Source organism: Chiloscyllium plagiosum, unplaced genomic scaffold, assembly GCF_037043375.1.
Source record: "Chiloscyllium plagiosum isolate Xiang-an unplaced genomic scaffold, Cpla_swu_hap1 HiC_scaffold_13, whole genome shotgun sequence".
Lineage (NCBI taxonomy): Eukaryota > Metazoa > Chordata > Chondrichthyes > Orectolobiformes > Hemiscylliidae > Chiloscyllium > Chiloscyllium plagiosum.
The window spans coordinates 26,117,372-26,141,824 of record NW_028270151.1 but is presented as its reverse complement, the minus strand read 5'-3'; the positions used below and the strand labels follow the sequence as shown (position 1 = coordinate 26,141,824).

General features: G+C 40.9%; 1 protein-coding gene across 1 annotated transcript in view; it reads left to right on the top strand.

Moving 5' to 3' along the window:
- LOC122556108 (scavenger receptor cysteine-rich domain-containing protein DMBT1-like) overlaps positions 1-24,453 on the top strand; it is a 66,084-nt gene that overhangs the window by 24,765 nt on the left and 16,866 nt on the right. The window contains exons 3-10 of the mRNA XM_087993942.1: positions 3,259-3,573; positions 5,438-5,752; positions 13,086-13,400; positions 17,716-18,027; positions 18,780-19,085; positions 21,499-21,813; positions 22,391-22,465; positions 23,793-24,098. Of these exons, the coding sequence (XP_087850068.1) occupies positions 3,259-3,573; positions 5,438-5,752; positions 13,086-13,400; positions 17,716-18,027; positions 18,780-19,085; positions 21,499-21,813; positions 22,391-22,465; positions 23,793-24,098 (2,259 nt within the window). The remainder of the gene's footprint in view (positions 1-3,258; positions 3,574-5,437; positions 5,753-13,085; positions 13,401-17,715; positions 18,028-18,779; positions 19,086-21,498; positions 21,814-22,390; positions 22,466-23,792; positions 24,099-24,453) is intronic.

The window sequence follows — 24,453 nt, the reverse complement described above, 5'->3', positions numbered from 1 at the left end:
TGGTATATATGGACTTCAGCAAGGCATTTCATAAGGTTCCCCATGGTAGGCTCATTCAGAAGGTCAGGAGGAATGAGATACAGGGGAACTTGCTGTCTGGATACACAATTGGCTGGCCAACAGAAGACAGTAAGTGGTAGTAGAAGGAAAATATTCTGCCTGTAAGTCTGTGGTGAGTGGTGTTCCACAGGGCTCTGTCCTTGGGCCTCTACTGTTTGTAATTTTTATTAATGACTTGGATGAGGGGATTGAAGGATGGATCAGCAAGTTTGCAGATGACACAAAGGTTGGAGGTGTTGTTGACAGTATAGAGGGCTGTTGTAGGCTGCAGCGGGACATTGACAGGATGCAGAGATGGGTTGAGAGGTGGCAGATGGAGTTCAATCTGGATAAATGCGAGGTGATGCATTTTGGAAGGTCAAATTTGAAAGCTGATTACAGGATTAAGGATAGGATTCTTGGCAGTGTGGAGGAACAGAGGGATCTTGGTGTGCAGGTACATAGATCCCTTAAAATGGCCACCCAAGTGGACAGGGTTTTTAAGAAAGCATATGGTGTTTTGGCTTTCATTAACAAGGGGATTGAGTTTAAGAGCCGTGAGATCTTGTTGCAGCTCTATAAAACTTTGGTTAGACCGCACTTGGAATACTGCATCCAGTTCTGGTTGCCTTATTATAGGAAAGATGTGGATGCTTTGGAGATGGTTCAGAGGAGGTTTACCAGGATGCTGCCTGGACTGGAGGGCTTATCTTATGAAGAGAGGTTGACTGAGCTCTGACTTTTTTCATTGGAGAAAAGGAGGAGGAGAGGAGACCTAATTGAGGTATACAAGATAATGAGAGGCATAGATAGAGTCGATAGCCAGAGACTATTTCCCAGGGCAGAAATGGCTAACACGAGGGATGATAGTTTTAAGCTGGTTGGAGGAAAGTATAGAGGGGATGTCAGAGATGGATTCTTTACACAGAGAGTTGTGAGAGCATGGAATGCATTGCCAGCAGCAGTTGTGGAAGCAAGGTCATTGGGGACATTTAAGAGACGACTGGACATGCATATGGTCACAGAAATTTGAGGGTGCATACATGAGGATCAGTGGTCGGCACAACATTGTGGGCTGAAGGGGCAGTTCTGTGCTGTACTGTTCTATGTTCTATGTTTTATCGACAAAACGGGTTGGACTACGATTCTTGCAATTGAGTGGAATTTAACAGAAATTTGTGCCAAATTTTAGCACTGTGGCTGCTCCACTCATTGAATTACTAAAGAAAGGCAAGAAGCCTCAGTGGACAGTAGGCTGTCAGAAGGCATTTGACAGCCTGAAAGCTGCTTTAACCACTGCTCCAGTATTAGTCTCACCTAATTATGCAAAGCCATTCAAGGGGCTATTGATGTGAGAGATGTGGGTGTCGGTGCTGTTCTCTTATAGGAAGATAACAAGAAGATAAAAAGATGTATCAGGTACTTCAAGGAAACTGAAAATTCATCAGCTGAAATATTCAACAGTTGAGAAGTCAACTTTGAGCTTGGTGTTGGCATTAGAACATTTCATTGTTTATGTTACCAGTAATGTATCTGAGACAATCATACAAACTGATCATAAACCAATAAAGTTTGTGGAGAAATTTAAGGACAAAAGTTACAGCCATTCAATTTGAAAATTGTACCTGTGGCAGGACAGAAAAATGTGATTGCCAATGTATTGTCAAGACTTGAATGAGAAATGGAGATGTTTGGTGGTTGGTTTAAAACAGATTGTAATAGAATTTAGTGTTCATGTTTGTGAGATTATTGTCAGTGTAATGGATACATTTGTTGTAATTGTACTAACAGTGTGAGATTAAAGAGTTTAAAAATGAAGCCATCTTTAAATATTGATTTTTTCTAAGGCGAGGTGTGACGATGCTGCACCTTTAACAAGGTTAGGTTGTTCTTAGGTTTTTATTTCAGAGGGGTAGTAAAAACAGAGGTTCCATTTTGTCTGCATTTATCTACTTGGAGAAGCTTTTAAGTTTTTAAACAAACACTTGTACAATGAAAGGAGAGTGGCTTGTTCTCCCAGCTCAGCTCTACTCTGGTTTGGTTTGGTTTTGATTTTTAGAAGTATGGCTGTGCAGAGCAAGCAAACAGTATTTTGAGGCTGCAGGACAAAGATACAGTTGCATGGAAGAAGGTGTTCCATGCTCAATCTCTCTGACATCGCCCTCCTGTAAGACCCTGTGTTTGATTTTACCTTTCTTGCCAAGGGGTGTTTATGGGGAAGAATTTATGTTGCAAGAATTTGGAACAGCATCATTAAGTTGGGATAGTCTTTGGGTTTTCAGATAGTTTACATTATTCTGTTTCTTTTGTTTGTGATTCACTTGGTAGTCTGCAAATAAATTCTGTTTTGTTTAAAACCAAAGAGTTTTGACCAGTTGATTCACTCCTGGAATGTCCATTTCACACCTGCTCAAACCAAATAGGCAGGTTAGGGTCTGAGCTAGCGACTTGAAATATTTTGTGGGGGTCTGGCCTCGTCCATAACACAGGCCCTTCTCTCAATAACTGTCTTGACTGCTTGAAAAAAGCAGCAATGCAAATAGTACACAATAGCATTCAGTAAATTGCTTTCTAAAAGTTCAGAAATTCCTTGGTGGTGATGCCATGGACAAGAGCATCATCTAATGGTCTTGAGCAAAGGAAAAAATGTTGGGTACAATGTCTAGCCCACCAATTAGATGTAAAGCTGTGAAGAAAAAGATTGGCATCAGAATTATTGAGAAGGACAAAAATTTAGAGGGTGATAATGGGAGGGAGGACTTTAATTAACCAATTATCAGTCAGTGTTGTCATCTTAAGGCCAAAGAAGTGAAAGAATTCACAGTGTGTGTTCTGTTGAATTTTCCACAGTATAATGCTTCCAGTTCAAGTAGAAGTGAGGCATTCCTGGACTTGGATCTTGAAGGTGTGGTATGCCAAATTATTAAAAAGCACAGGGATATTTAGAGTTCAGCGATTTTTCTACTTTTTTTATGATTGCTCCTTGTACTTTTCAAAAACAGAGTAAGAAAAGATATCTAATGGGATAATATGAGTAAACCTAGTACAGGTGAGTTGGAATAAAATATTGGTGATCAATTAATATTGTTTCAGTCAGATTTCAAATGTTTGACTGCATCCTAATAAGAAGAAATGTTAGGGCTTGTTTTCTCTTTCTTTTTAATTTTAGCACATCAGAATTATTATGATCAAACTGTAAATGCATTTTTCCAGGGGCAGTGCAGCAAAACCTGATTCTTGGAGATGGAGGGAGCCCGTGTGCTGGGAGACTTCAAGTTTACCTCCTTTTTGCATGGCATCATATCTGTGGTCAAACATGGGACATGAATGACGCTCGTGTTTTGTGTAAATACCTCAGATGTGGCGAAGCTGTATCAGCATCAGCATCTCAGTTTGGAGATCGCAATTTGCCCATACTAAACCTTGAAATTGGCTGCAAGAGCAGTGAGAATAATCCTTGGGATTGTGAAATTACTCCTGTATTTAACAGAAGGTGTTCGAGAGAAGTGGAACCAGCTGGTGTCATATGTTCAGGTAATTCTCCTGTCTGAAACATTTAAAACAAGGGGAGATAATATCACTTCTTGACACAGCAGACATGAAAACACCAGATTGCAAAATAATTAAAGTTGTTTAAGTCAGATTGAAGGGTGCAGATTTGGAAATGAAATATAACCATTCTTAATATTTTACAGATACACTAATTATGCATGTTATCTTTCACATAGAATTTGAATCTGTTGTCCTTCAATAGGAACATGAGTAAGCAGGTCAGCCTTTCACTAAATATAACAAAAAGGAAGTTGATTTAGCAACTGCCTTGATAGCAAAATCAACAGAAAGAATAACTGTTAAATGCTTATAAGCCAGAGTAGACTGCAGTCAGAATATTTCTGCAGTAATACGTGGAAAGTGAACATGCAGTGCAAATTATTCTTCCATCAAATAGAAGTACAGGACAGCAACTAGAAATTATGCACATAAAGTCTATTGCAAGTATTTACAGTTGCACAATGCCCACGCATGATCTACCACTGCCTTACATAATTACCTCCAACTTGCCAATGATATAGTGACATTCAAATTATGTCATTTTTGCTGTTGTCCAAAGGCAGATCTTTTTCTCCTGGGCTGCTAAATGTACATTCATCACCATATCCATGAAAGTTTAATTTTGTCATTGGTGGTTTCTGATTGCCTTACTTTCTGAGAGGCAGGAGACAGTTCAAAAATCTATGCATCTCAAACAAGAACACAATCGATTGTGATGGCATCATACTAAATGGCATCACAACAACAACAACAAAAACAACAATAGAAATTGCTGGAAAATCTCAGCAGCTCCGGCAGCATCTATGGAGAGAAATCAGAGCTAACATTTTAGTTCCACTGTCCCTTCCTCAGAACAGTTCTGAAGAAATGTCACTGGACCCGAAATGCTAATACTGGATCTCTGACACTCCAGGAAAAACAGTTCTAGCCTCTTCAACCTCTTCCTATAGCTCAAATCCTCCAACCCTGGCAGCATCCTTGGAAATCTTTTCTGAACCCTTTCAAGTTTCACAATATCCTTCAGATAGGAAGGAGACCAGATTTGCACGGAATATACCAAAAGTGGCCTCACCAATGTCATGTACAGTCACAACATGACCTCCTAACTCCTGTACTCAATACTCTGACCAATAAAGAAAAGCATACCAAACACTTCTTCACTATCTTCAACTCCATTTTCAAGGATCTATGAAGCTGACTCCAAGGTGTCTTTGTTCAGCAACACTCCCTAGGACTTTAGTATGAAGTGTATAAGTCCTGCTGAGATTTGCTTTCCCAAAATGCAGCACCTCCCATTTATCTGAATTAAAATCCATCTGCCACTCCTTAGTCCATTGGCCCATCTGGTCAAGATCCCACTGTAGTCCGAGGTAACTTTCTTTGCTGTCCACTACACCTCCAATTTTGGTGTCATCAGCAAACTTACTAACTTTACCTCTTATGCTCACATCCAAATCATTTATATAAATGACGAAAAGTAGTGGACCCATTACCGATCTTTTTGGCACTCCACTGATCATAGGCCTCCAATCTGAAAAACAAACCCTTCACCACCCTCTGTCTTCTACCTTTGAGCCAGTTCTGTATCAAAATGGCTAGTTCTCTCTGTATTCCATGAGATTGAACCTTGCTAACCAGTCTTATCAATTTTGTTATGTACTTCATAAATGTTAACACAAGCTGCAGAGTACTAGGTTTATAATGTAATGAATAGAGATTGCAGTAACTTCAAGGTAAGACTGCTCCAATGCGAAAAAAAGTTTCAACTTTCCACACAACATAACTAGCTTGAGAGATCTTGATTAACCTCGTAGAGTGAAAGATCCTCATTGTTTTAAAATAACAGGTCACAAGCAGCCAAGGCTTATTGGTGGAGCAGGTAGATGCGCTGGAAGATTGGAGATCCAGAAAGGAATGACCTGGGGGACTGTGTGTGATTCACACTGGGATACACTGGATGCCAATGTTGTGTGCACATCACTCGAATGTGGAGAAGTTGTAACAGTACGGAGAGGAGCTCAGTTTGGAGAGGGCAGTGGTCCCATATGGCAAGATGTCTATGAATGCCAGGGAACTGAGACCATTCTCTGGTCTTGCCCTACGACACAAATCAATCAAAAGAATTGCACGCACAGACATGATGTCAGTATTATTTGTTCTGGTAAGTGTTTTATCCTTTCCTCCACCTGCTTTCAAGTAGAAGATAGTTTAAAATCTGACCATTTTTAATTATAGATTGACAGCATTATTTTTCTACATCTTGATCAATTATATGGGAAACATAGTTGATGCTTAGAGTCAGATTCAGATTGCAGTTGCCTTTTCAATCTTGGTGACTGGATATGACATTGTGGTCTCATATTCCACTCCTCAATTATTGAATTTCAGGAGCTTTCTGAGTTTAAAAATTCCAAAGATATATGATCTTCTGAATGAAGAACTTACTCCTCATCTCAAGTAAAAATTCTTCTTCTGAGACGATGTCACCTGGTTCTATACTCACCAGCCAGGGCAACATCTTATCTACATTGGCCCTGTATTGTGCTGTCACAGTTTTCAAAGTATCAGAGATGACCTCTGCTTCTTTGAAAGTCCAAAGAATTTAAGGACAGAATCCAAAAATCTGCCTAATAAGTCAGTACTGCCCTGGAAGAATTAGTCAATTGTACCCTATTTCATTACTTCTGTAGCATGTGTGTTGTTCCTTTGGTAGGCAGACAAAACTGAAGATAGTAATGTAAGTATAGGTGTCCATACAGTAGCAACCAAATGATTTTTGCTCCTATACTTAACTTTCCTTGTGATGTGGGTCAATAGTGCATTTTCCTTCTGACTTCAGGCTTTTTTTGTCACTTATGAATAAAGACCATTTAGCTATCAACACTTCACAATATCCAGTGTTCAAAAAGTCCATTTTTTTCTGTTTTTCTTGTGAAATAACATATCTTTTATTGGTGTAGACAGAAGATCAGAGAATAGGAAACTGGTGCAGATTAAAAACATTTTCTTTGTATTTACCTTCATGGAGGATGATACTGAAAGATTTCCCAGAAATGGTAGGGTACTTTGAAAATGGAATGTTGAAGAAATTAGTATTAAATCAGAAGAATTACTTCACTTCCTTTCTTTTTGCCATTCTTTCCTAAATGATGAACACCCTTGAGCATTCAATTCTCAGTTTTACTCACCCTGGAATCTTAAATCATTAAATCATACGGTTCTCCATATTCACGGCTTCAAATCGTTAACCTGGCCATGAATGCTGTGTGTATTCAGATAGCATGTCTTCAATTGTCTTTTTCACAACCTGACTGTAAGAAATATCTTCTTAAACATGGTCTGTCAAAGAAATTACTGACTATTTTCTTTTCCAATAATCAGGTTCTCTTCCCTTCATTTTGAGCTCTCAGGTTTCCGTCAAAGGGGAAGTTAATTTAAACACTGGCCAGCAGCAGCAAAAAATGTTTCAGCTAAGATAGTTGCCTTGATTATGATACGATGCACCTACCAATGTTATACGAGTTACATCTGCCCGAGAAATGTTGTCCCAATGCCTCAAAAGTTGGCTGCCTTTAATCGTCCATCAATTCTCGAGCCAAACATTTTTAATAGCATGTGATACCGAATGTAGCTGAGATGACTGCATTCAAAGTCCTCTCTTTAAATCTCTTTCCTCACTAGCTAAAAATCTGTGTCACAGACTTCATCTCTCTTCCTACCTAATAATGTTGGAACCAAAATGGAACATAACCTGTTTGTTTATCCTCCGTGAGGATAATACCCTGAAGTCTCTCTGTGCCATCCTTGCTCCTGACACCTTGAGAAAACATAACATTCTAGTGTGAAATCTGCAGTTTCAGAAATACCAGTTTTTCCCATACACTGTCATCATGGCTTTTCTATTCTTCTTTCCCCGTTTGCAGCTGAGCCACCTATGACGACAGTGACTTGGCTCTTTCTGGATTCTGAATCAAGATTAAAGTGGTGCTGGAAAAGCACAGCGGGTCAGGCAGTATCTGATGAGCATGAAAATCGACATTTCGGGCAAATGCCCTTCATCAGTGATCACGATTCCTGCTCCTTGGATGCTGCCTGACCTACTTTGCTTTACCAGCACCACTCTAATCTTGACACTGATCTCCAGTATCTGCAGGCCTCATTTTCGCCTCTTTCTGGATTCTACTGACTAATTATCATCCTCATCAGTACCCAAATGCAAAACTGTTATTAAGTAATACATGATCAGTAGAATAACTCTGCATTATACAGGGCTTTGGTTTGCGATCAGTAATTTGCTGACTTTCAGGTGGTTCAAACCATACCCAGTTCCCTGGTTTTGACACTGGACTTATTTAGGGAATGTGAATTAAAGACAGGTGTTTCAGGCAAAAGAATCATTGTGTTTAGTTAAATACAAAAAAAGTAAGTACAAGTCAAACCTACAAACAGTGAAATTGACACTATCAATTATACAGAGGACAGCAATGAAATACACGATTAAGTAAAACACAGATTTAACACTTTTAGAACCTAAACTGCAGTTTTAATCACAGAAACTTTAAATAATGAGAGGTCATGCTTTCAAGGACAGAGGTGGAAAGTTTAAGGGGGATACATGCAGTAAGTACTTCACACAGAGGGTGGTGGGCATTTGGAACACGTTGCCAGCAGAGGTGGTAGAGGCAGGCATGGTAGATTCATTTAAGATGTGTCTGGACAGATGCATGAGTAGGTGGGGAGCCGAGGGATACAAATGCTTAGGAATTGACTGCCAGGTTTAGGCAGTACATTTGGATCGGCTCAGGCTTGGAGGGCTGAAAGGGCCTGTTCCTGGGCTGTAAATTTTCTTTGTTCTTTGTTCAAGCTTCCGAATCTTGGGGTCCCTGCAGTTCACTACCTGCCTTTCCCTTATTGCTAGCTAGGTTAGAAATTTTGGCATCTTGGCAGTTTAAGGTCACCACTGGGGAAAAGTGCAATTTTGAAGTACAGATGGCTGTTCCCACTTGCTGTACCCAGTGCTTCGATGAAGACTTCAAATTGTGCAGGCCTTCAGTCTGGGTTAAGTACACTGATGCGTTAGTATGAGTATTGGAGTTATCGGATGAGTGCAAGGTTTTCCATACCTTCTGGTGGTTTTGCAGGCCTGACTTTTACCTCAGGACTGTCTGAGGCCTTGTGGTGTTTGCCAGGTCAATAGTTTCTGGAGTGAAATAATTTCACAGAGGCCAAGTCCCGTCACCCTTTATTCACTAATATACAACACACTGGCTGTGGTTAGCCAGCTTGGAGTAAATTTTCAACTGAGGAGATTCTAATCTACTGGATATATTGGTCAGCTAAGGCTTTCCTGATTGACCCAGGTTCACAACCCTAAACAAGTACTTCGTAGTTAACAAGGAGAAAGTGAGGACTGTAGATGTTGGAGAAACAGACTTGCAAAGTGTGGCACTGGAAAAAGTAAAGCAGGTCAGGCAGAATCAGAGGAGCAGGAATAAAGAACAAAGAACAAAGAAAATTTACAGCCCAGGAACAGGCCTTTCATCCCTCCAAGCCTGAGCCAATCCAAATACACTGTCTAAACCTGTCACCCAATTCCTAAGCATCTGTATCCTTCTGCTCCCAAACTACTCATGCATCTGTCCAGACGCATCTTAAATGAATCTACCATGCCTGCCTCTACTCCCTCTGCCAGCAATGCATTCCAGGCACCTACTACCCTCTGTGTAAAGTACTTGCCCTTAAACCTTTCACCTCGCACCTTGAAAGTGTGACCTCTTGTTGTTGAATCCTTCACCCTGCGTAAAAGCTTATTTCTAGCTACGCTGTGTATATCCTTCATGGTTTTGTAGACCTCAATCAGGTTCCCCCCACCCCCATCTCCTTTTTTCCAATAAAAAGAATCCTAACCTACTCAACATCTTTACATAGCTAGCACCTTCCATACCAAGCAACACCCTTGTAAACCTTGTCTGCACCCTCTTCAAAGTGACGACCAGAACTGTACACAGTTTTCCAAATGTGGCCAAACCAAAGTCTTGTACAATTTTAATGTGACCTGCCAGCTCTTACACTCAATACCCAGTCTGATGAAGGCAAGCATACCATATGCCTTCTTGACCACTCTATCCACCTGTGCAGCAACTTTCAGGGTACAATGGACCTGAACTCCCAGATCTCTCTACTCATCAACTTTTCCCAAGGCTGTTCCGTTTAAAGTATAATTCGCTCTCGAATTAGACTTCCCAAACTGCATCACTTTGCATTTGTCTGGATTGAACTCCATCAGCCACTTTGCCGCCCAACTCTCCAGTTTACCTATATCCTCCTGTATTCTTTGACATCCCCTATACTTTCTGCTGCTCCACCAATTTTCGTGTCATCTGCAAACTTGCTCATCATACCAACAATGCCCTCTTCCAGGTCATTTATGTATATCACAAACAACAGTGGCTCCAGCACTGATCCCTGTGGAACACCACTGGTCACCTGTCTCCATTTCGAGAAACTCCCTTCAACTACTCCTCTCTGTCTCCTGTTGCTCAACCAGTTCTTTATCCACCTAGCAAGAACACCCTGTACACCATGTGACTTCTCTTTCTCCATTAGTTTATTATGGGGAACCTTATCAAACACCTTACGAAAGTCTATGTATATGAAACCTACAGCACTTCCTTCATCTATCAACTTGGTCACTTCCTCAAAGAACTCTAAGTTGGTAAACAACAATCTCCGCTGCTCAAAACCATGTTGCCTATCACTCATAAGCCCATTCTTTTCCAAAGATAAATAGATTTTATCCCTCAGTACCTTCCCCAGCAACTTTCCCACCAGTAACGTCAGGCTCATTGGTCTGTAGTTACCCAGAATATCCCTACTGCTCTTCTCGTACTGGGGGACATCATGAGCAACCTGCCAGTCCTCCGGCACCTCACCTATGTTAAGGATGCTACAAAAATATCTGTTAGGGCCCCAGCTATTTCCACTCATGCCTCCCTCAGCAACCTGGGATAGATCCCATCTAATCCTGGGGATTTGTCCAACTTAATTACATCTAGCCTCCCCAACACATCCTCCCTGCTCATGTCAATGTGATCCAGAGTAATCAAACTTCTATCTCTAATCTCAACATTCATCATGTCCCTCTCTTCAGTGAACACTGATGCAAAGTAATCATTTAGAATCGCAACCCATTTCTCAGGCTCGACACACAGCCTTCCTTCCTGATCCTTTCATAGACCAATCCTTTCTCTTGTTACCCACTTGCTTCTTATATAAGAATTAAATGCTTTGGGATTCTCCTTAATTCTGCTCACTAAAACTATTTCATGACCCCTTTTGACCCACTTGATTCCTCATTTAAGGCGAGTTCTACTTTCCCAATACTCCTCCAGGGTCCATTCTGTTCTTAGTTGCCTGGACCTTATGTACGCTTCCAGTTTCCTCTTGGCTAGTTGTACAATTTCTCCTATCATCCATGGTTCACGAATCTTGTCTTTCCTATCCGTTGCTTTCAATGGAACATGTCTATTCTGCACTATCTTTGGAAAGCCTCCCACATATCAAATGTGGACTTCCCTTCAAATTGCTGTGTCCAATACATAGTTCCCAGCTCCTGCCTAATTTTGATATAATTGGCCTTGGCCCAGTTTAGTACTTTTCCCTTAGGACCACTCTCAACTTTGTCTATGAGTATTCTAAAACTTATAGAATTGTGATCACTGTTCCCAAAGAAATCCCCCATCTCAACTTCAAAGAGTCGACATTTTAGATGTAAGCCCTTCATCAGGAATGTGGAGGGGGAAGGCACTGAGAGAAAAATGAAGGGTGAGACTGTGGCTGAGGGGGGGGGGAAGGTAGGTGGGAGATGGTTATGATAGGTTGGGATTTGCGGAGATATGGAAACTGGTGAAGTCAATGTTGATGCTGTGTGGTTGTATGGTCTCCAGGCAGTATTTGAGGCGTTCTTCCTCCATTTGGTGGGTGACTTTGATTTGGCAGTGGAGATGGGCCAGGATTTGCATGTCCTTGGGGGAATGTGAGGGGGTGTTGAAGTGGTTGCCTCAGGGTGGTGGGGTTGTTTGGTGCATGCGGACCAGAGATGTTCCCTGAACCATTCCGCAAATTGGCGCTCTGTCTCCCTGATGTAGAGGAGATCTCATCCAGAGCAAATTCTGCAGTAAATGAGGTGGGTGGATGTGCAAGAAACTCTGCCAGAGTTGAAATGATCCTTGAGGGCCTTAGAAGGAGGTGAAGGGGAGGTGTGTGCATAAATTTTGCACCTTGTGCAGTGGCAAGGGAAGGTGTCTGGTGCAGAGGGTGGGGAGCATGCACCTAACAAGGTCAATTTAATCCTAATGACTACATGGAGGTTGTCAGTTCTTAGGTCTTCTGGTCGTGGTCAGTTGCCATTGGTTTCCCTGGCTTAGAACAGGTCTGTTGTTGGTAGGTTTTGGAATTGCTGTGGGGATCCCCTTCCAGGGATAGCTCTTAGAAACAGTCATTGGAATTAGCTGTTGGGGGAGTAGCTCTCAGGGATCCCCCATCTGGAGATAGCTGTGGGGATATCTCCTTCAGTTGAGTTCAGGGCCTGAAATTATATTAACTGCACGCCTCATAGATTCGTGCTACATCTCTGCTTGCCATTGTGTGACTGGTTCTTTCTTTAAAGTTGGCCTTCAAATAGTTAAGAATGTATGTGAAAGTATTTTGATTGAAGTTGAGTGTCCAGTAAATGTATAGGTATTCCATACTGTCTATGTTGGCCAGATGGAGGTGTGAAAGTTAGTTTCAGTCTGGAGTGTAAGGTTTGGTTGATTGTTCTCTTGGAATAGAGATGTAAATCGGAATTCCGGGCAAAGCAATGGTTCCAGACAGCTACTTCTGTGTCTGTGTATTTTTCCCGAGCTCAGCCAAGCTGCCCCCTTCCAGCTTCACACATTATCCCAGTGGTATTGCATGAAGTTGCACTGGGACCCATGTATTTAGATTACAACAGATAAAGAGAAAGCCAACTCTACTAGAGCTGCAGCAACCCAACTAATACCAGTTAATTAATGAATTTATTACGACTGCTTTCCAGTGGTGAAGTTATCTATCTGTCTATAAATTTGGCACAAACTTCAATTTTACTTAAATAGTAAATTTCACTTCAATGGTACATGCAGAAGGACTAGATTTGCAACAAGATAAAGAGCCTCATAATTTCTTCCCTCAGCAAATTCTGAGCTTCTCACATAGAATAAGCTACACTTGCTCCAACAGGAGTTCCAACAGTTTTTCCAAAGCAACTCCCATTCTTTCACTGTGGCACTGCTGTGTTTCTCTGGTATGATAGATGAGAATATGCTGGATCACCATGGTATATTTCTTCTAAAATTTCTCAGTTTTTTCTTCTTATTTGAATGATTGCTTTTGTACACATTTTGAAATTGAATGAGAAGTCTATCCAAATGAATATAAATCCACTGAAAAATGATCATTGTTCTTGGACAAAGGAAAAAGGAGACCACGGTTAATTGGTGGCAATGATACCTGCTCAGGAAGAGTGGAGATAATGTTTGATGATACCTGGAACACAGTATGTGATACCTATTGGGATTTACAAGATGCAGCTGTGGTCTGCAATCAACTTGGTTGTGGGGCTGCGATTTCAACTCCAGGAGGTGCATACTTTGGAGAGGGAAATGGGCCAGTATGGAATTATATCCACGTTTGCACTGGCAATGAAATCCGTTTGACTGACTGCCCAATTGCATCCAGGGGCCACCGTGAGTGCACACACAGAAATGATGCTAGTGTCATCTGTTCAGGTAGGCATGAACTCATTGCCAAATACCAATTAGTCTAATAATTATATTGTTACTTATTTGTGAGTAGAAATGTGCAATAGCATGTTCTGCTTCAATTGTGATATATCTGCAACCAAGAGTAACTCATTACTTTTCAATTTATCTTCGTTATCAGAAGAAATTGAAATGAATCTATTGAACTTTTGATGCGAGGAGCCCAACTATGAATCAATGTCAGCTGGGTGCATTGGATATAACACTGACCAGAGTTCAACTAATTTTAAAAGCAATATGCTATATGCTAGGTTGATGTGAGTTTGCCCCAATGAAGTAGGTGTTTATAACTCGTAACCCATATTAACACACATATTGTGTGCCCAAGTGTTGTTTTTTTTAATTTATCATTCGGAATTGAACATACAGAGTTTAGACTGACAGCACACCTGGAAAATGGAATACCATTTTTTGTATCACTTGTTGAAAGCACATGTTGGTGCATCCAAGTCTTCCAAGTGTTAAATTAGGAAGAGACCATGCAGTCACAAAAGGCTTTTCTCCCCTTGCAATTAAAGAGTGATTGTATGTGCATTTTGATATTGTGAAAGGAAATGATAACATTGAGAAAGCTTTTATTTTGATGCTGGTGTCAGAATCATGGAGAAAGGGACATAGAATTAATATCGCTGCAAGGCCATTCAGGATAAAATGTAAGAATTCTTTTTATAAGGCATTGAAGGAGTTTTGATCTTCCCCACTCTTCTGTCCATGATCAAAGTAGAAGTGGATGCCAGCTAACACAATAATTTTACACATGAGGCCAACCATTATTGGCTATCCAGAGATATTAGGGCACATGGAACCAAGACTTGTAGATTTAAGTCAAACACAAATCTACCATGAGTAATAATTAAATGATAGAATATTAATTAGAAAATGAATGAAATATTTTAAATCGGTACTTTGTTTGCTTACTCAAATTTGTTTGCTTAATCGGTCAACACCTCATTAATTCTGGGCCCTTTTCGGAGGATGTGGAAAGTACACATGACTTGATGTTACTTTCCATAAATGTTCAAAGAAAATGACTCTTCCAGTGAATGATTCCAGTCCATATTATTGACTCAGTTAACAGTCTACCAAATTTCAGTCTAATCTGAGTGTATTAAAAAACATTCTGTGTTGATTTCTTCAATGTGTACAGTGAACTTTCTGTCACTGCCATTATGACGGAGGGTGCTTGGCCAGTTGTGAATATCTAGCCATGCAGCAGGTAACAAAGGAACAAATACATTGCTAAATATGTCTACTCAACTCATATGGACCTATCAATGGCAATATTGGTCACTGTAACAACAATGGACTGCTTATTGTGTCAAAATGTCAAAATGCAAATCTAATATCTCAAGACTGGATATCCATATGGAGAAAATGATGACTGCAGATGCTGGAGATCAGAGTGGAAGAGTATGGTGCTAGAAAAGCACAGTCGGTCAGGCAGCATCTGAGGAACAGGAGAATTGAGGTTCTGGGCATAAACCCTTCAGCAGGAATGAGGCTTGTGGGCCAAGGGTGCTGGGAGATAAATGGACCATTTATCTCCCAGCCTGACCGGCTGTGTTTTTCCAGCACCACACTCTTCGACTGGATATTCATAAGGTGCCATTAGCTATAATAAGCAGCAATGTTTCATTTCACCACAAACAGTAAACTCCTGACATGCCATAACTCTCACTATACCATTACCTTCATGGCACATGACCACCACTCTCTTAATGAGCACTGCAGAAGAATAAGTAATAAATGATACACCTAAGGGTGAGGGGTACAACCTTGAGGAGTTTCAACATAAGGCTATGTGGCATACTAAACCACAGAATCATAAACACAAAGTGAAGTGAAACAATTGAACAGATTAACCCCTGTAGCCTTGTCAAATCCTGTGATGAATTCTGGAAAATTAACCAAAAAGCTATGACAAAAACATTTCACTTGGTAATGATGGATGTGCTCAGACCACAACTATAAAAGGAGAAGGCTAACACATATGCAAGTATGTACCACCAGAAGTGACCTATAGATCACCCATTTTGGCCACTTGGTGGTGACTCTGTGAAACTCATTCCTGAAGGGGGCTGTGGAAGTGAAGTCCTTAAGTGCATTTAAGAAAGGGATAGATAGGGTCTCGATTAGTAAGTGAATAAAGAGTTACCGGGAGAAGGCAGTTGAGAAACAGACCAGCTATGATCCCATGACAGCTCAGACTCTATGAACCAAATGACCTATTCCTTCTCATATTATATGGTCATACGAGACGAGCCCCCCATCCCCTCATCATTGGACATCCTCAGTCATAATGTGCAACTAATAATGCGCCACATCAGATTGATACAGAACAGGTCTGTTATCCCAAAGGTTCATTGCAACAATTCATCAAAGCTCATTGATAATGTGGGATATAGGTAAAGCAGTGTTACTTCTGCAATCATTATTGCTTATGCAGGGTAAATGAACTCACACCAGTGTATAATTGTTTCAGCCAAGAGCTGAGTTAATAAGAATGAAAACTATGTGAAGGAAATATATAATTGCTTTTGCATTAGCTAAAATGTGCATACAAGAATGAAATGTGCTTGTAAACAATGGTAGACGTCACAGACAAATAAATAAGGTGCTGTGAGGGAAGGGAGTGTAGGTTAAGCTAAACATGCTTGTACAAACAGTAGTTATAAGCATCTGTTTCCCGCTTCTGCAAAAACAAAAACAATCCACAATCAAGAGGTCATAAGGCTCAGAATGGATGAAGAATGGGAGGAAATGTTACAAACAAGGGAAACAGATGGCAGTGAAGGAGGATATATAACAATGGGCCACAGCAGGATGTGGTGAAATTGCCAAGCAAATCTTGTACTTTGTGATGCACAAGGCCGATAAGGCAAGAGATAAACAACAGTAATAGGCGCCGCGTTGAGAGAAGTGGGAGATGTAAACAGGAGAGGAGCAATGGAATAAGCGGGGGAGGAGTAAAAGAGAAATGAATTGTATATAAGACACCACGCTTGCAAGTGTATAATAAACAATACTGCTTCAGATCTTGTCTCGGACTGAAATTATTGAAGTGAGTGGGTTCCATTTCCCACAGATAACTTCCAAGTCCAATACATCCGTCATTTACGGAATTAAATGCAACAGCTGCAGGAAAACACTAACACCAATAAATTTCCTTTCAGCTCGCACTCCACACATACCAACGTTGCAGTACAGTTGTACTCCTTCAGATCCTGGAACTCAGGTCCCGGATCTTCCCATGGCTTGCCACTTCAACACACAATCCTGCTCCCATGCCCACATGTCTGTCCTTGGCCTGCTGCAATGTTCCAGTGAAGCTCAACGCAAATTGGAGGAACAGCATCTCATCTTCCGCCGAGGCACGTTACAGCCTGCCGGTCTCAACATTGAATTCAACAACTTCAGATGATCAACCCCTCTGATTTCATTCTGCTCCATAATTTTATTTCATTTATTTGTAAAAAAAATTTTCACTGTTCTGTACCTCTTATTTCTTAATTGTCTCTCTTTCTCTCGCTCCCCACTCTCTCATCACCTTTTCCCTCTCCTCTTCCCCCTTTGCTACCCTTCTCCCCTGTTTTCCATGTTGCTTCACCCATCCCCCACACATTCTGTCACATAGCACTGGCTTCAGCCTTGGTCATTCACAGCTCCTAATCTCCCTATAATCTCTCTATGCACTGTCATTATCACCTCTTTATTGCTACCTTTGCTTCGGGAGCCATGACTTACCTCTCAGCCTGGTTTGAATACCTCCCTTTAAGCTTTGACAAAGGGTCAGTTGTACTCGAAAAGTCAGCTCTTTTTTTTCTCCTTACAGATGCTGCCAGACCTGTTGAGATTTTCCAGCATTTTCTCTTTTGGTTCCTGAAACTCACTCCCTTAAAGAGTTATGTCTTTACCTGCACAATAGGATTGCAAGATTCATGGAAGTCGCAAACCGTCACCAGGCCTCCCCAGCGGTAGCTACATCCCTGAAAAGAATAAAATAGTGCAACTGACAACATGCAATCTTTTATCTTCCCCGCTCGGAAAGACCCGATCCGTCTGAGCACAGCAGCTCTGACCGAGTCTTTTGAAACATTAATCTTCCTCACGATCTCTACATTTCAATTACCGGATACTTTCTATTCCTGCTTTCTATTCTCTATTCATGAACTGCGGGGAATAGATAAATCGTGCAATAACATTAATGGTCATAGCTTATGTTCAGTTGCTGTCTATTTTGAAACATTGCATGAACGTTGATTATAAAATTGCATTCTTACAGGTGAAGATTGGCAGTTACGATTGGCGAACGGAGAGGGCATTTGCGAAGGCCGTGTGGAGGTTTATTATGACGGTGTTTGGGGGAGAGTGACTGACACTCAGTGGAATTTCAATGAAGCAGAAGTGGTGTGCAGACAGCTGAAATGTGGCTCTGCAATAAGCATTTACAACCAATTGAAGTTTGGGAAAGGCACCGGACCGACCTTAATCAGTAATGTCAGGTGCAACGGAAGTGAACCCTTCCTTTGGAATTGCACTTTTACAAAATCGGAGCAGTCATCAATTGGAGATGACGTGGGAGTGGTGTGCTCTGGTATGACCTCTTTTATTTCCTCAGATCTAACCATTGTCCTCCTGCTAGCACTTGGATAAAGAACCTCAGAGTCGATAACAAAGCTAATGCAATATTCAAGAGAAAGTTATGTTCTCACACGGTGTCTAGAACCACAGGGTAGGTCTGCCTACTGTTTTGTGAAATGGGAGAGTCAGTGTGCATATGAGATAAAAGGAGCTGAAAAAAGAGAGATTGGTTCAGACGATGAAGCCTGGAATAGCATTGCAATGATAGTTCGAACCGGTTTTATTTCTGTGCCCTAACTATCCTGCAATAGTTATGAAGTGAGCAAAGAAAGATTGACAGCTTTATTTTCCCATTGATGTTTCCTTTCCATTGGTCTCGTTTTGTGATAAGTGCGCCCGAATATTTCACTAATGTAATTTAGGGAAGTAAACCTCTAGTCCTGTCCAACCGGAACAGTTCAACTCTCAAACACACTGGGTTAATTACAGTGCCTTCGCCACAACCTACCCAGCCAATCAACAGGACCATTTTCTTTAAGACCGATTTAAATAAAGCTGACCTGAAATATGACACCCCATGTGCAGAAACTGGATTTTAAAATTCAGAGGCTTAATTTCTCAAGCAGGTTCAGATGGAGTTGAGCTCTATAAATTAAAATAATAAAATTAGTCATACACATGATTATTTGTAGCACTGTAGTATCTGTGTTTTGAGGAGTTGCAACTGATAATTCTCAGCAGTTCGTTTTCATTCCTGTCATTCAGATCATATTCCGATAAGACTGGTGGATGGTGGAAGCGACTGTGCTGGAAGGGTGGAACTTTACTACAATGGAAGCTGGGGAACTGCATGCGATGATTCCTGGGATTTAGCACATGCCCAAGTTGTCTGTAACCAGCTGAAGTGTGGACAGGCTTTAAATGCAACAGTCTCCGGTTGGTTTGGTCCAGGCTTGGGGCCTGTATGGTTAGACTGCAGATTGAATGATTCTGATCTGTGGGAATGTCTGGTGGAGCCATGGAGTGAGAGCGACTGCAATCATAAAGAAGATGCTGGTGTTATCTGCTCAGGTAACATGTCTTTTGAAATATTCACCCTTTCCAGTCCTGTCAAATGGAACTCTTCAACAAACCTGCGCATGAATTGATATTCACATTTTAGTCCTGGTAATTAATGAATAATTCAATGTTCGGCCTAATGATTAACTAAGGGAAAGGCCATTGGTTCACTCCCATAAGGATAACATATATGGGAAATATCAGACAGTGGAACGCCTTTTAAGATATATATTTTTAAGTTAATTGTCCTGGGGGTGCATTCTTTGAATTTATTTTTAAAACGTCATTATTTTTGAACGGATGTTTAAATTGCACAATTGATTTGAACAGTTCAATAAACTGAACAAAAGGTTAAAGTTTGATACTGAACATTCTGTCCTCAGCAAAGGTCTTAGTTTGATTCATGTGCACTCCACCTCAATGAATTGTGGGATAGTCATGATGTTGCGGCCCAATCACCACCCTCATCTGCTTTGACAAGCTCATCCTCACTTTGAGCAACGTCTTCTCTAATTCCTCTCACTTTCTTCAGAACAATGATGTGGCTATGATTACCAGCATAGGTCCCAGTTAGACTTGGCTCTTGGTGGGATACATGGAACATTTCTGTTCAAATACTACTTGGGCCCTTCACAACCCTTTCTTTGAAAAATCGATGACATCATTGTTCTACTTCCTTCTCTCACTCTGAACTGGAAAGAATTATCAATTTTGCTTCCAATTTCCACTATGCTGTCACCTTCAAGTGGTTTGGCTCCAAAACTTCCCTTCCCTTCCTTGACCACTGTCTTTCCATTATTTGGGGTGGGGGTAGGGGGTTGCTACCAATAATCATTACAAACTAATCAGCTCTCAGTTACCTGGACTAAATATCCTCACAGAGGTAAAAACAATGACTGCAGATGCTGGAAACCAGATTCTGGATCAGTGGTGCTGGAAGAGCACAGCAATTCAGACAGCATCCGACGAGCAGCAAAATCGACATTTCGGGCAAAAGCATGATTCATTCAATGTGTCAAGCTTAACGTTTTAATTCAATCAAACAAACTTGAATCATACAATTGGTGAATCATACTGCACCCACTCATTCAATGAAATACACTGCACGTCTTAATTCAAAGACTACAGCTCCTGCCATTCATTCCATGCCATGAGCATCCTGCTCTCTGTAAGGATACCATCCTATTCTCCCATTTTCTCCATCTATGTTGAATCTGTTGTGATGATGCCACCTTCCACTTGGGGGGCCTCAGAAATGCCTACTTTTCTCCTCAACCAAGGATTTTCTGCTACTGGGGTTGACAGAGTCTTTAGCCATGCCTGGTCCATCTCCAGCACTTCTGTCCTCATCCTTTCTCCTCACTCCTACAAAAATGACACATTCCCCAGACTTCATTTCCCATCCCACTATCCTCCACGTCCAAAGGATTGTAAGCTGTCATTTCCATCACCTCCAACAGGATGCCACAAAAAGTCATACTTTCACCTCCTCTTCTATCTCAGCTTTCCAAAGGTACCTTTGCCTCTGGCACACTCTGGTCCACTCCTCCTTCATTCCCAACATGTCCTTACATTCCCATGTTACCTTCCTGTGCAATCGCAGATGGTGTAACACCTGCTTACCTTCTCCTCCTTCCTCATCCAAGACCGTAGGACATACCTTCCAGGTTAAGCAGCAATTTTTTAACTTCATTCAATCTAATCTACTGCAGCCAAACTGTAATCTCCTTACATTGGCAAGATGAAATGCAAATTGGGTGACCACTTCAAAGAACACCAACATTCTGTCCATTTAAATGACCCAGAGCTGCCAACTGCCTACCATTTCAGCATATCATTGTGCTCCAATGCCAACATTTCTGACACATGCTTGCAGCAGTGTTCAGTGAGTCTCAGAGTAAACATTTAATGTTCCATTTGGGGATTCTACAGTCTCTGGGACTTCGTATCAAATTCAATAACTTTACAACCTGATTCCATTGTTTGATATTTCTTCCCCATCCTCATAATCAGTCGTATCATGACATGGATTGCTTTTAGCACAGCCAACCCATTTTCACCCACTCTGTTATGACACTGTATGGTTTGCGTTCAGCACAGACCATCCATTCTTTGCTACCCTCAGCTCTCAAGATCACTTATTCAGTTTATATTCTCTCCTGGCCTGTCCATAATCCCCATGTTAACCCAACCCTTTCACACATCTCTCTCTGGGCTCCATCTCCATCTATTCACTCACTCTCCCTTCTCCCATCCCCTTCCAATCTGTTCTTCATCATAATAATCAGTTTTTCCAAGTTGCAATCAGTTCTGATGAAGTCACTGGACTTGAAACAGAAACTCTGGTTTCTTTCAACAAACCTGCTTGGTTTTTCCAGCAACATCTGTCTTTGTTTCAGATTAAAGCTCACTGTTTGTTCTACAGACCACAGAGCTGTTAGGCTGCAGGATGGAGCAAACCCATGTCAGGGCAGAGTTGAAGTTTTCTACAATGGGACCTGGGGGACTGTTTGTTCTGATTCTTTTGATATGGAGGATGCGGAAGTTGTTTGTAAACAGCTCAGCTGTGGATCTGCCCAATCTGTGGATGTTGATGTTACCTTTGGAAGCGGTTCTGGACCAATCTGGCTCGATGATGTGAACTGTCGCTTGCATGATATGTTCTTGTGGCAATGTCCATCTTCACCATGGGGTGAACATAATTGTGACCACCAGGAAGATGTTGGAATTATCTGTTCAGGTAAGAAGTGCAAATTGAAAAAAATTGTCTTGAAATGTTTCACCAATCTTTTAATATTTCTGCACACTCAAATTTGAAATTATGCACATTTTCATTGTCAATGTCCAGACAACACCTTTGCTGTCTCATCTCTGTGGTTTCCAGGTCAAGCAGTAATTTGTTTTAAAATTTTCATCCCAGTTCATGATTGCTTCCACTACTTGACAACTCCCTATTACTTTAAACTGCTGCAGCCCTATAATTCTCTGACATAGCTGCCATCCACTAAGCCTGGTCTCTTGGGCATTTCCAATTACAATTGCTGCATGGAGATGACTTCAATTGCTTAGGTCCTCAGCTTCATAATTCTTCCACTTCACCTCCCTGCTTCTATCCGTCTCTGTCCTCCATTACAATACCTCTTAAAATCTGACCACAATTGACCATGATTTTAATCTTCTGACCCAATATCGACTTTGTGCCTCCGTGTTATATTTTGTTATATTTATTGTGGTCCCAGGAAGTGCCTTGGGACATCTCGTGTGCTGTATGAACACAAGTTGTTGCTGAAGTAATTAAATGTTTCTTTTTTTTTTAGAACGAAGTCCAAGGAAAATACGCAATGAGGGAGACATGAAGAACAGTAAAACTCAACTAGCTTCAGAAAAGTTTGGTAATTAGTGATATGGATATGAACAAATGTCATCCAGTAGGAACCTTTTTTTTGATTCTTTGTGAAATTTCTGATTTCAATACCAAAATGGTTCTTTACAATCTGTCCATCACTTCAACTTTTACAATTATTTTGCATCATTAATACCAATTATTTCATGTCAAAAAGTGTTGCACTGGAAAAGCACAGTAGGTCAGGCAGCATCCGAGGAGCAAGAGAGTTGATTTTTCGGGCATAAGACCTTCATCAGGAATGTTATGAAGGGTTTATACTCAAAATGTTGAGTCTCCTGCTCCTCGCAGACTGCCTGACCTGCTGTTCTATCCAGTGCCACACGTTTTGACTCTGATCTCCAATCCTCGCTTTCTCCGACCAATTATTTAATGCAGAGCAGCGAGTCCAAGTGCCAGAGTTAAGTATAGTGCACAATTGTCTTCAATTGCCAGCTGGTATCACTGGATTGGTTATACCAGTGGTAGTAACAGGAACATAGCATCAAATGCTTGATAATTTAGTATCACTCATTAATGGAAAGGGTTGAAAGATTAATCCAGGGACAAAATATTGGGGAAACTAGTCTGAACAAAGTATCAGCTGTCAGACTGCATTTATTCAGTCATTCACACTGGAATGAACACATTGCCTCTGCCTCTGTTCGGGACCGTTGAATTCTGGAAAAGTTCAGCATAACTGTCAAATATTCAATTATGCTCAGCAGGCTTAATTTTAATGAACATGACTCCATTTCCATGTTTTAAATGATCTCTCTTTAAACATGAGTAAACAGTTTCTGCTGTACAAATTGGTCAACTTATTTATTTTTTTGATTGCAGCAAATTATCCCAGAGCTATGAATTTTTAAAAATTCATTCATGTGACCTGGCTGTCAATGGCTAATCCAGCATTGTTGTTTGTCTCTATTTCTTGATGAGAGTGGGGTGATGATCTGTCTTCATGAACTGCAACAATCCTTGAGATGTCAGAACACTGTTGCTATCTAGGGGAGGTAGGAGATTTTGACTGAGTGACAATAAAGGCAAGATGATAGCAGATGAATTTGAAGATGGTATGTAGCTTGAAGTGCCATTGTAGCTGCTGGCACACTCATACATGAGACCTTGTTGCCTTGTCTACATATGTGCCAGAAGTCATGTATTTTGAAAGTGCTGTTGAAGGGGTTTTGATCAGTTAATGCAATGTATTTTGCAGGTGGTACACCCTGTGTGATCATGTTTTTTTTTATTATGGAACAAGGCAAACAAAGTAATTATATTCAATTGCAAGTTAAAATACTTCAAATTCTCACACACAACTTTTGTTTCTGCAGAATTGCGGTTGGCTGCAGGATTTAATAATTGTTCTGGAAGAGTTGAAGTATTCACCAATGGTACATGGGGAACGGTTTGTGATGATTCCTGGGATAGGAAGGATGCTGCTGTGATCTGTCGGCATTTAAACTGTGGTCATCCAGTCTCACATCTGGAAGAGGTGCTGTTTGAAAGAGGAAATGGCACAATATGGATTGATGAAATTAAATGCAAGGGGAGTGAATTATTCCTGTGGGACTGCCAATTGTCAGTAATGGCCAATCATGACTGTGACCATAAAGAAGATGTCAATTTGATATGCTCTGGTATGCCATTTTAAATTCAATCTTGATTTTACTGCACTGATCTTTACATTCAATATACTCTTTGCTCTTATTTGTGCTATCTGTGTCCTAAAGTTACAATACAACCTTTAGAATTCTCCAATTCTTAGATTTTATGTATCACCAATAGTAATCCTTGCATCATAATTCCTTCATTTAGAAGATACTTGTGGGCGGCACGGTGGCACAGTGGTCAGCACTGCTGCCTCACAGCGCCAGAGACCTGGCTTCAATTCCAGCTTTGGGCGACTGACAAACATTCTCCCCGTGTTTGCGTGGGTTACCTCCCACAGTCCAAAAATGTGCAGGTTAGGTGAATTGGCCATGCTAAATTGCC